The sequence below is a fragment of the Camponotus vicinus genome, unplaced genomic scaffold (genome assembly GCF_025532165.1).
Source record: "Camponotus vicinus isolate PSW18456_S1 unplaced genomic scaffold, iyCamVici1.0 SCAF_4, whole genome shotgun sequence".
Classification (NCBI taxonomy): Eukaryota; Metazoa; Arthropoda; class Insecta; order Hymenoptera; family Formicidae; genus Camponotus; species Camponotus vicinus.
The window spans coordinates 3,199,713-3,213,953 of NW_028141976.1; the positions used below are offsets into that span (position 1 = coordinate 3,199,713).

The following is a 14,241-nucleotide window of genomic DNA, read 5'->3' on the forward strand; positions in this document are numbered from 1 at the left end:
ATACATCAAATATAAAAATATAAATAACCAAAAAATTTAAAAAAGAAAAAATATTCTAAATAGAAACATCATGGCAGCTGGCGTATTAAAGATCATCACTTGCGCAGACAGCATTCTTAAGACAGAAAAGCTTTGAAAGATGAGCATGCAATCGGAAGAAAACAGAAATAATCTTCTGATAAAATTATCTTTATTCTAAATGCTTTCAGTGTTTGAAACTTTTTAAGCATGGATTTCATGATCAATGATTATTAATTAATCCAATTAAGACAAAGTGAAAAAGCGATTTTCATAATATCATAACTCATCAAATTATACAACAGATCCTTTCATTAATACAAAAATCATAATAAATATTTAATAATAAGTAAATCATTTCGAGTCAAAAATTAAAATGATTATACACAAAAAGTAATAAAAAAGTAATATCATTAGTTATAAGTTATTACCTCATTATATACATCATGCCTTAATTGTGGTCAACAAATTGCTTCTGCCATTGAACTAATTCTTATTTAAGCTTAACACATAGCATAAGCTTGAGACGAAATATCTCTGAAGATGCAATAAGGCGGTGCGGAAATCCGTTCGAAAATTCAGTACAGTTTTATCACAAATATTTTTAAATAAAATCATGCCGAAAGACGTGCTGAGAAGTAAGCCATTTTGTATACGTGTAGTATAAAATATTTTTACTATAAATTCTATTTTAAAACCATATTATTTCCAAAAAATTGTATTACCATATTTAAAAATATTCGGGAATATTTTTAAATTTAATTGATTCTATAAAAAAATATAATAATATTATATATTTTTAAAAATATTTATATTATATATTTATTAAAAATATAATATAAATTTAAATAAACAATTTAACAATTTAATATAATATAAATAATACAATACACATACATTATAATTAAATAATAAAAAAATAGATTTTATTCTTCTCTTATCGTCTTTCTTATAAAATTTTGAAAAAATTACAGAGCAATTACTTGAGCAATGATATCAGCGGTTTATTTTGTAAAGAAAATTTATTTTGTGTCTAAGAAAATATTTTATTGAATAGTTTAGAGACGTACACAAATGTTTGTACGAGAATAATGTTCACATCGGATCTTTTATAACTAATCAATTTTATAATCTTTTGAGTAATGTAATGTTTAGTAAGAATTGTATCAAATTTGTGAATTGCTTCGCAAATTTATTAAATTCCTAATGAAAAAACCGATAATTTTCGTATAAAAAACTCACGGAGATATGTTTAAATTATTCTTTATAATAAGAAATTGATTCAGGTCCGATGTGAAATATCATAAGTCATTTACATGGCATGTAATTTATAAGTTATAACATAGAGGCACGAAAAAAAGTGTTGATTGATATTCATATATACTAATAAATAATCTTAAATTATTAAAAAATAACGATTCATCTTTTTTTTTTGATGACTTTCACAATGGATAAAAAATTTTCGCGATTATCGATAATTTAATTTAGTTTTCTCTTCGTGATCTTGTCAAAATTTATTATAAGTAATTACTAATTTATCAAGGATTCAGACCAGGTGTATTAAGTGGAAAAACTTCTTTGTTTTTTTTTGCATTATTTTGTATCTTTTTGTATTATATAAGAAAGGGCAATTCGCTATTTCTCTATCATCTTTTCTCAATGAGCGGGAATATTCGATGCTATTTTAAAATAGTAACAATTGTTGATAAAACTTTTGCCAAACCGATGAAAAAATAATAAATATTTTGCATCTATTTATAACACGAAAGTGATATCCGTCTTACATAATTTTTAAAAGAATCACATGTTTGTGTAAATGTACAAGTTTGATTGTATTCTTGTCAAAGCCTTTCTTTATTATATGCTTATATTATTATTTAGTACATTTATATAAAAAATTATACTATCAATTATTTTTTTATATTATTATATGTACGTCTCTCTCCGAAAAATAAAAATAAATTATTTTATTGTAATAACATATTAAAAGAAAGAGATATAGAAGATATTTCTTTTTTTCCATGCGTTTATCAATTACTTGAACTATATCTACTTGTACAAAAATAATTGGAAGATCAATAGAGATATTTGATAGGAATATGAAAAATTATGAACATCTGTACATCTGTAATGTACGTATGGGATTATTTTAAGGAAAAAACTCTAACGAAGAAAGAATGAGAAAAAGTCTAAAGGATGAATCGTTGTTTAAAACATATTGTCATTGAAATTATAAGTTTCTTCTACGAAGACCCTGTCGCAGGGTAAAAAGAAGCGAGAGGGCGGAGCTACTACTGGTGGTACTACTGGAGTGAACGAGATTGTCACTTGCACCAACTGTGGACCTAATCCTTGCACGCATACGGCAACGAATGGTTGTACTGCCGAAGTAAGTAAACTTATTACGCGCGCGCGCATATAATCTATTAATAATCTATATATATATAGTAATAATCTATTATCATATTACACATATCATAAATACAAATATTATATTTTCTTTTTTTTTCTTGGAAAATATATATAAAACCAGAATTTCAAAAAATACGGTGGAATCCTGTAATAATGTACTGAGTTTTGATTCATTTAACAAAGTTATAGTGGATTCCCCGACTTCCAAGCTTCAGGAGTGCTCGAGGCTTGCAAAACCATGTACTTTCAAGTACACGGAGAGAGAGAATTAAGAACATTAAGTCCCCCCCCACACAGATCTACCGCACTTAGATCGTTATCTCCATTCATACTACATTCAGGAATGGCCAAGCAAGAGATATTTTCGTTATTTCGGGGTCGGCTATAACAAGATTCCACTGTACGATATATATAATTTTTGGCTTTTTTCCCAGAATAAATTCAAATGATGATGACAAGGCAAATATGAATTATCAGACATTGATCATAAACGCTATAAAAAAAACATTTACAATAGGCTTATTGTAGTATTTGTTACACTTTATAGAACATTTATTTTGCAATAGGTACTAATTTCAAGTTTTAATCAGGTTTTTTTTAATTAATGATTTTTAATCATTCAATTGACTGAAATTTTAGGTCTTTTTATGAGAGGTATGTAGTGAAATCCACTCTGGTTTCAATTGATTTTATAAATAAGCTAATTAATGTCATTATAAATAAACAATGCTTATACTTTTTAAATTTATTAATGCAGCCATGAAATCTTATTTTATATTTAAAAACGCAATATTTAAATATTTTCAAAAATATAATTTTCTGCGAATTTTCCAAAAATAGAAATTTATACGCAGTCTAACATTTAAATATCCAAATTACACATATAAATACACACACACACAACTATCCAATTTAAATATTTATCTGGCACTTAATATATTATATAAAAAACTTAATTTAACACACGATGGTGGAAGTAGAATAATATAAATAAAAGCAATATACCAAAAATGAAGTAATATCCCAATAACTAGAAATATTATATAGTTAAAGATGGAAATTATTTAAAAACTTGCCACATATAGATACTTAAAATACAATATTTAAAGCTCTACTAGAAAATACGAACAATTTGCGTTAAAGTATTGTAAAGGGATGTAAAGCTATAGAGAGTCCAGCAGATCTTTCATAATGTTCGTTTGAGAATCATTAATTTAGAATCTTTATTAATATTTAGCAAATAACGGAGAACACTTTAGACTTTATTTGCTACAATAAAAGAAACTGTAAAGTAAATAAATTATACTCTAAAAATGTCTTTGTATATTTCAAATTTCTTTGTATCTAAAACTTCTAAGTACAATTACTCGGAAAATATTACTCAAATTAAACAAACAGTTGTAAAAAAAATCAAAAGATTTTTAAACTGATGTGACCACTTGATTCCTATTGCTATTTAAAATATTTGAAGAGATAGCTATCTTGAAGAAGTAAATAAAGCAATACAGTTGAATTTATCTCACTCATAACTCGTTCCTTTTGAAAATAAAATTAATCTCTTTTGATATCTTCTGTAAAAATTAGTCATAAAACAATCTTTTCAAATGAATATCAAATGAATCCTATATGTTTTTTATATTAATTATATTTTGTGAAAATGATTAATAATATATATTTTTTTGTTATAGTTGGTAATTTTAGTAGCTATTTAATAGACATTTTAATAGCTATTTAATAGATATGTAATGGTTGTAAATTTACTTATTATTAGCACAGCCATAAAGGAGAATGCTAATCGTGCAACGTGATAATAGATCCTGCGAAAATAAAATTTCTCACTTCTCTCTCTCTCAATTTCCCATCTGCAGCCTTCTAATATTATAGCAATACTATTAATCTCTACCGGAGTCTGAATAACAACTCTAAAAAAAACAGCCTATGTAAGAATACTGAGACTTAGGACTGACAAACTTGTGTCTATAAATTATTTTTGTTACAAAATCACAAATTTTACCTCAAAAATTGGATCAATCTTTACTATTATAGAAAATTAAGATTATAATTTAGCAACTAATTATTAAAATGTCTTAACAATAATACGGCCGGAAAAAATAGTTCAAATATTAAATTAGCGAAGGAAATATTAAATAAATATAATTTATTTGCAAGAACTAAAATGGAGGAAATGAAAAAGGAAGATTATTCTCATTCTTCTAGCCGTGATAAACTTTCAAGAGCTAATGATACTTCTTTCTACATAACTGTAACGGAAAACAGAGAAAGTTGAATCAGTATATATATATATAAACATGATGATATACATTGAATCAACGCTCGAAAATATAGCCAGCAATTCGGTGTCTTTTCAAATGATGATTTCTCACTGAGTTAAAAGCGCACAATAATATGTAAAAAATTGTTGATAAAAATATTGCATTTAATTTTTCATTTTTCTTAAACTTATAAAGTATAAAAATAATATCGATACTCTTTAATTCAATGCTCTGTCTTCATTTAAATGCATCATTTTATATAAATGGCTAAAAGCTGTAGATTTTGCTCGGTTTCTGCCGGCAAACTCAGATTCTATGAGCAAGTTCTACCAGCAGATCATAAGTCTAATGCGAATATAACGAATGTCAACTTGCTAGCAACTTTTAAGTAAATTTGTTGCCAATCTGCTAGCTATTGCGCAAAGTTTGCTTATTGGATGTATAAATATTGGACTATAGACATAATAAATTATGTATATATTGGACTATAGACATAATAAATTATGTATATATTCTCAAAACAACGATATTTTTAAAAAAATGGAATGCATGTATGTTTATGTATTTCAAATGTAGCATATAAAAGAAGTAAAGAATAATTTTTTACACTTACAATAACAAATCAAATACATAAAATCGATTTGCACATTGATTTCCGTAAATCTTTTTCCCATTTATTACAATTTTTTTTTTATTATTAAAATTTATAGTATCAAGTAATCGATACAATTAATTTAAAATTATTTGAAAAATTCTCAAGTCTAATAACATAATTATGATAACATAAACTTTCTTCTTACAGCTAAGGAAAAAAGATCCGCCGCATCCGATTAGAGTGGCGAAAACAATTGATGTGATAGCCAGGATCACTTTTCCAATCGCCTATTTCATGTTCCTCACTTTCTTCTTCATTCACTATAAAGGCACCTCGTAGAGCGTAAAGCGACGCACAACGATCCTCGAAATATCTCTTATCGTTGGTATGAGCGACAACGAAGCCTCGTGATAGGCAACAACAATGCTCATGAACATGAGGATTGAATCTACAGTGAATTCAAGTTTTCTCTCAAGAACAAAAATACCTCTAAATGTGTAAATAAAAATATCAATAACCGTATCAATTTGTAATAATCGGATCTTTACTGCAAACACACAAATAACTATAGCGTAACTTAACACAACTTAACACACAAAACCGGGATTTTTAATGAAAAGTCATTAATTTATTCATGATATTATTAAATCATGAAATTATTCGCCTGTAATAAACAAACTTAAAATTAAAATTAAAATAAAAAATCAAACGGATTAACTCTAATGAACAATGTCGGACGAATGAAGAGGAAAGATAGCCGATGGAATATTTTTATTACATTTCGAAAATGCAACGTAAGAGAGAAAAGAGTATCCACTATAAATTCATCTTTAATTATTCGTCATTTTTCTCACGTGTGATAAATTTTGGAAGCACTTCTTTATGAAGAAAGTAGATCCACGTCCGCTCCACAATTATAAACAGCAATCATGTACATTTATCTCCGTTTCTTTTCCTATCTTATAGAATCTTTAAAAAATAAGTAAGATGCCGTGAATGCTTCAAACAGAAAAAATGACGCTTAGCTTAGTCGATTATGTGTGATTACACATATTAATATATAAAATATTGTCATTGCGCCTAATTCGAAAATCCTATCAGGCATATGATAGCAAAATATCCGCACTGAACATTATATATAATGTAGAAAGATAGAGAAAGATAGAGAAAGATAGAGAAAAATAGAAAAAAGCGACAAGAGAGAGAGAGAGAGAGAGAGAGAGAGAGAGAGAGAGTATTTCACGTAACGTGACCCATTCATGTTCTTAACAAATTACCAATATTGAAACCAATAAAATGAATAAGCATTTTAAAATGATTTAAGTAGATATTCATAGATGCAGTTTTCACTGTAATATCTATATTTTTACAGATAAATGAATGGCTCATTTTACGTATCAAATATTCAATATTCTATCAAATCGATTAAACGCTAAACAACAAAACGTCATATTTGAAGCGAAGATTTTCTTATATATATATATACAGGGTGTCCCTGAGCATCGTGCTCACGCACTTGTGAGGAAGTAGAGCGCAGTAAATTAAATAAAGAAATCCTATTCCATGTGTAACGATTTTTGTAATAACAATAGAAATATTAATTATTGAAAGTTCATCATAGTTACTTTCAAGGTCAATTTTAAGATTGATAGAGGCACTTTCAGAAAAAACGTTTGATACAAAAGTTTCTTATTTTTTCACGTACAATTCGAATCTGTAATAAAAGTACCATATTCCCCTAAAAAAATTCAACTTCCGATCCGGATGGCGTATTTCCGGTCGGAATCAAAAGTTGAAAATATCACCATTTCTTTATTTAATTTACTGCGCTCTACCTCCTCACAAGTGCGTGAGCACATGCTCAGGGACACCCTGTATATGATTTATACGACATTGTGTGTGTTAAAATCATAGTCATAATATATCTAAACGGAAAGTTAAAAAAATCAAGGTACACATAGAAATGGACACATTCTATTCTGTGTTCCCTACATTCTCTTTCGCTTGCGCGTAGCATAGGTTCTCTCTCGTTCTATTTTGCGCGAGCGAAAAAGAACGCAAGAAACAAAATGAGTTCTCTTCTACGTGCACTTCTATCCCTACTCCTTAAATAAAGACAAACACTCGATTTAGATATACCATGTCTACAGTTAAAGCCCAAGAAAATTACCGCCATTCAATTTGATAAAAATGATATACGTATAAATGGAATATGTATAAAGTATAAACTCTTGTTCACTTTATAAGAAAAATATAGTGAATGCTGGATGAAAAAAAAAGATTCATGATCGATTTATGTATTATGTACGCTGCAAAAGAGCTACCATCTTGATATTACTGAAAGTAGTAACACACAATACTCATATGTTTTCTTCTCGGAATACATTAATAACTATTTCTACAACACGAACGCTGTCGGCTCTAATTCAAAATTTCTATTTGTAGCTTGAATTCTATTTTAGGTACAACATTACTATCCTACATTGTTATTATTACTATTACTATTTTTATTATTGTAATATACATATTATTATACTATTACGATTGCTACTCTATTATCGCTACTACTATTACTAGATCACTGTTGTAATATTCTTAGAAGAGACATAATATCGGAGGAGCTTTTAGATGCGCATCCTCCATTTGTACTGATTGAATTATTTACTTATCGCGTGCCCAGCAATATAAAAAATCAACAGACCAAGATAATGCGAACCGAATGTATATACCGGGAATATGTTTCGGTAATCTATATGATTACTTGAGATATGTTATATATAGATATTACTTATACTTATAAGAAGGTACGATCGTTTTGCTGTTATTATTGCGCTATTTGCTATTGAATACGTGTAAAAATATTTCTCAACATAGTGGGACATATGGACATATATAATATAATACAAGCGCACGCACTCACGCACACTCGCATACATACGAACGAACGCGCATTTAAATTCAAAAGACATGCATAAAGCCCATATCAAACTATGCATTGAAGATTGAAGATCAAAGATTGGAATTTGATGAATCAAAATAAAAGGAACTAAAATATTTTTTTGCTTGATCGAATTTTAATTTAATTTTTAATCTTAATTTTCAATGCATACTCTAATAGGGACTTAAGGATCGATATCTCTGATGGCGGTTAGCACTGATCTTATAGTTATATAATATAATTTAAAAAAATGTGAAAAAATATATATTATTTAATTTACATAAAGTTTATACAACTCGAATTGTTTTTCCTCTTATTTATTTTATATGTTTTACACAATAAAAGAAATTTTATTTTAAATCTTTTTTAATATTATATTTATGTTGTAACTGTTATTTAATATTAGGAAAAAATGTTAGATATCCAGTATATATTGCTAACTGACGTCCAAGGAATCAAGCCTGAACAATAAATAATATAGATCTTGTCTAACTGCCAAAGGACTTTCATTCTCACTGACGTATAAGTGTATGTATTTTTCTCTAACTTCGAAATCTTTTTCCGCACATTGTAAAACAGCAAAATAGAATTGTCTTCTAAAAGATTGAATTAATCGACTATCGATGTCATTTTCAGTAAAACGCCCAATTAGAAATTTAGTTTAAAATGTCGCTTAACCTATAAACCTAAAGCATTCGCTTGCCATTTAACAATGTTTACTACTTAATTGATTCTTATGAGAAAAAAGTAAAAAATAAAGTAATAAACATATAATATCATATGCGCAGTATATTTTAATTTTATAATATATAATTTGAATAATAACTCTTTGATGCGCATCGTTATCAATAATTTATTACAAAATTAAAGAAATTGAATTGAAGTTAATTGTTGCAATTCTATAATGAATAATTAAAATTATTATGTATTTCCGAAATTATTTGCAATTTTATTGGGCGACCTTAAATTAAACCTCATACAATAGAATCTCGTTAATTTTGACTTTAATTTTTGGAAACATAAAATTTTTGCAAAAACTCAAAATTAATGGATACATTCCCAAGCAATAATGCAAGCTGTCGTCACAGTTATGCATACGAAGTCTTAACTGAAATCTACACATGCCATCATGTGATGCTTGGTGTGACTTGGTGTCTATTATGACATAGTAGAGACGCATTATTAATGTTTTTGAAAATATATGAGGAAATATATAAGGAAGAACCTAAGGCTATAAACGAGACTCTACTGTATTTTCCTATTATCATATTAATATTAGCATCAATATTTAGAAAAATAAAAATGCAATAACAAATAAAAAAGAAGATGCATTTTATGGTTAAAGAAAACACTTCTTGATTAATTTACATATAAAAACCTTCATTAATTTACATAAAAATTTGAAAATTTTTGCTATGTAATTTTTTGAGGATAATAAAAATTATTTGGCAATATTTTACAAAATTATTTCCTAGATAAATCGTATTATCGATTACGAGCAAAATACATTTAAAATAAGAAGAAGATGATACGAGAGTATTAAAAAAATGATGAAAGAGAGAGAGGAATATAAAATAATTTAAAAAATATTTGTACTCAAAAAATAAAAATATTTGTATACAAATATCACGTCTTCTTTCAAGATGAAGTATCTGCAATACATATAATAAAATGTATATCGCGCGTGTGTGCGCACAATATATAAAATTCTTCAATTACACATAACACCAAAAAAGCAAACGAAAAATAAATATTTTCAACATGAAATTTCCGAAATATATGAAAAAATCCAGTGTTGCGAGATTGCAAAGGGCAGAAAAATAAAGAAAATGATAAACAATTTTATTTAATAAATAATCGTTAAATCAGTTGAATCTCAATTTGGAAATATATAATAAGTTGTCGGATTTACTAATAAACATAAATAATACAAAACTTCAAAAAACATCGCAAAGAAGAAAATTTCTAGAATATTCTTAAGTTGTAAATTCTAATTTGTTGTCAATAATTATAATAATTGTTCAATTTTGCATGATAGTGAAAATTGCAAATAATTGATTATATTACATAAAAAAATGAAGTAATATAGTTTTTCTGATTGTCACTATAATTTTGTATTAGTCTATAGTGCAGTGTTTCTATTCTCCTTAAAAATTAGTTAAAGTTTAATCTTTGAGTTGTCGGATAATGATACTTATTTTTTATAAGATTATTTAATTATAAAATGTGTATAAATGTGTATATAAAGTAAAGAAAAAATATGTAATTTCCAATTAACAATTACATATTTTTTTCGAAACAATTATGTGTTTTCTTTACACCAATTGATTCCTTTCATTAATTTGTACATAAAAGTATTAAAGTAAAATAATCGAAAAATGAATATTTTACTAGATATATATATTTTATGGTTTATATAAAAATTAAGAAATTATTTCAAGCCTCGTAACTCGAAAAGTACTCGATGAAAAAATACTTCATTATAGTGTTTTGAAAAGCTCTCGAAGTAAACTACAAGAGCTTTTTTTGGGGGAAGAGATTGCCCTGACACCCTGTATATATATATATATATATAATAATGAAAAATTGCTTGCAAGTGTGTAAATAGCTCTGGCTATACTTTTGAAGAGTTTGATAAGACTGTGATTAATCACTCTAAATAAAAGAAAGAATGTCTATATTTTATATAAAATAAAAATAGAGTATACACATAGATGATGTATCATTTTTTATATAAATCTATTGGATCTATTTAAAAAAGGAACCTTATTTCTCTAAAACCACAATTAACAAATTTACACATTTGTTAGAATATTTCAAAATATTTTTTATCTATGAAAAATATCAAGTATTATTCTCGAATATCTTTGCTATAAATTATACATTATTACAAAGATGTATCGCTGATTTTGTTTGCGCTCATTGAAATCTTATAATTCAAAACACTGTACTTAAAGTATAAAGAAAAAAATTTACTACTTATGATATAAAGCGAATACAAAGTTTGCATATTGTAAAAAAGAAAGGCAATTTATAGAAAATAAGATGTACATTATAAAAAATGTGAGTATGTAAAACCAGAACCTCATAACAGTGTTGGCAGACGGGTTCAAGATTTGATAGATTCAAGATTCGAGCAAAATTACTGGATTTGATGTTTCCTAAAATGAACAGTTTACTGAAAGTTAAGTGAAAAGTTCAGTGAAGCTTAATAAATAGTGGATAAAAGTGAGTGCTTATTTATTTCTTATTGAAAAATAAAGAAGAATTTGACGAGTGATCTAACGATCAGATTAGGAGAGTTTTCGGTAAGTTAATAAATATATACTATTAATATATATATAATATTAATTAATATATACTATTAATTAATATATACTATTAATTAAAATTCATAAAGAATGGAATCCGCAAAGGAGCTATTAAAAAGCGTAGAATTAGAAAATTTCAAATTTCATGACTAGATAAAAGTAGTTTTAAAGGATAGTATGTGTAGATAGTGTACTCTTGTTTTTACTTAAAAAAAAATACATTAGCATAAATTCTTATTTGACACATTTCTTTTACTCTCATTACATTTATGGAAAATTAAAACTATTATTTTGCATAACAAGTGTTTTTAATATAATTTGTTTTAAACTAAAATGACACTGTTTTATACAGATTAAAATAACACTATTTTGTAATAGTTTCTTAAATTAATGTACATTTTATGACAGGATGTATAAATTTAATGTCATCTTTTTTTTCTATTTAACGGCCATTTAGATAAATAAAGAAACATATATTTTTTTATTTTGACGTACACTAAACATATGTCCAAAATTCATTCAAATTGGAAATGAAAACTTTTTTCTCCTTCCTCTTATCAGTTCTATGCAAAAATATTCTTACACGTACATTTATATAAACTATAGAAAAAAATTATATTGTATTATTCAAAAATATAATATTAAACTCAAATACATAGAATCATATTAATAATGGATATCAAATTGTAATTTTCTGATTGAATTAAACAAATTGATAAATCATATAAAAAAGCAATACATTTCGATAAATATTTAATTGTTTTAAGATACGACTCTCTATGTAAAATCTGAAAAACGAATGATATTTCTATATCAATAAAGAATCTGAAATCTGGATCTGAAATGATTACAATAATTTATAATAAAATCATAAAATTTAAACCTGTCTACCATTTCTTTTATGATCTTATGAAGTAATGATATTCATATATATATATATATATATATATATATATATATATATATATATATATATATATGAATATCATTATATATATATCTTTGCCCCAATATGTATATCTTAATATGGAGAATAGCTGTAAATTGACAAATAATTATTTTATATGATTAAGTATATCAAATTTATTAATTTTTAGAATCTTTTTGCATTGTTGTATAAAAAATAATTTTTTTCATATCTTTTCAATAACTTTTTAATTACAGTCTTACACAAGAATAGAATTTTACAGTCTCAATATATACTTTTAGAGTATTCTGCATATACATATACTTAAAAGAATATAGATATAGATACTAGTATTAAATGCAAAATAATATACACAACGATGATGATGACATAAAGAGGTAATTTAATAACGCAGGAAACATGGAAACTATAGTTAGACATTGTAATACATCCTTGCATCTTGCATTCAAGGTTTGAATATTACATAAGTAAAAAAATATAATTGTTTAAGCATTACAGTATAAAATTAGTATAATTGCATAGCATATAACTGTTATCATCATTGTGTATTACATAAATATATAATTTACTTATTTATTTATAAGAATGTTTGAAGATGGCTTTACTTAGCTCTTTATTTCTTTTTTTTTAAACATTTGACATATTTAAAATTACAATTTTCATGATGATTATTTTATTTTATTCTGTTTAATCTTACAAACATAAGTATAATTGCAACATGATAATTTATAAAACCAGAGACTATTATAACTAAAATTATTCGATCATTAATTAGCGATTTGTACTACATTATATATTTATAATGATATCGATAAACAAAAGAGTAATACATTCTTTTTCATTGATGCGTCTTTTAGAATAAAACATGCTAAAGTTGTGATGTTATTAGATGTCAGCATGATATAATTTATACAAATATATGAATATTTTTGCAATATTTAAGATTTAAAAAAAAAATAAAAAAAGAAACAGACATAATTAAACAAATAATAGTTAACTAACTCCTTCAAATCATAAAAATAATTTTGTACAATAATATATATAACAAACAATATATTGAATAATATACAGGGTTTCGTAAATAGTGGGTAAAATTTCAGGAATGGATTCTTATTGTTTAAAGAAGAAAAGAAATTATATCAATATATTCGAGTCTGGGAATAATTAGTTTCTAAGTTATTAAAGTTTTTGTAACACAATCATCGTCTTAGAGGAAATGTTCAATATGTGCACCTCCTGTCTCAATACAAACCTCAGCGTCTCATTGAGCTCCGAACACGCTCCCAAAAAATTCCTGGTGTGGTGCATATCGTCCGACAAGTTGTCACAATTTGCTCATGGAGAATTTCTACATCATCCACTGCAACGAATACACTAAGGACTTTGCATAACTCTATAGGAAGAAGTCCAATGTTTAAATCTGACGAGTGTGCAGGCCAAGCAATTGATCTACTTCCATTTATTCACCATCTATCCAGGAAACAAGTCTCTAAGATGATGTAACAAGAATTGTGTCACAAAAACCTTAATAACTCAGAAATTATTTCCAAGCCTATGTTGATATAACTTTTTTTCTTCTCTAAGCATTAGGAATCCATTCTCAAGTTTTGCCCATTTATAAAACCCTGTATATTATACATATGCATATACATATATATATATATATGTATAATAAATTACACAAAAATGGATGTCTGTATAAATGAATATCAATATATAACATCAATTTACAATTAATTACATTAATATATATGACTATATCTATA

The 14,241-nt window shown here is 26.0% G+C and overlaps 1 protein-coding gene across 17 annotated transcripts in view; it reads left to right on the forward strand.

The window, feature by feature from the left end:
• The window catches only part of Phcl-1 (pH-sensitive chloride channel 1), an 81,999-nt gene extending 72,826 nt beyond the window's left edge, over positions 1-9,173 (forward strand). For 7 of the 17 annotated variants that reach the window (XM_083098646.1, XM_083098649.1, XM_083098653.1 and 4 more), the window contains 2 exons: positions 2,291-2,407; positions 5,506-9,173. In XM_083098646.1, coding sequence (XP_082954772.1) covers positions 2,291-2,407; positions 5,506-5,637 — 249 coding nt within the window. In that variant the 3' untranslated portion in view covers positions 5,638-9,173. Of the gene's footprint in view, positions 1-2,269; positions 2,408-5,505 lie in introns of those variants that run through there. The other 10 variants (XM_083098645.1, XM_083098644.1, XM_083098647.1 and 7 more) reach the window with 3 other exon arrangements.
• Positions 9,174-14,241: the final 5,068 nt, after the last annotated feature.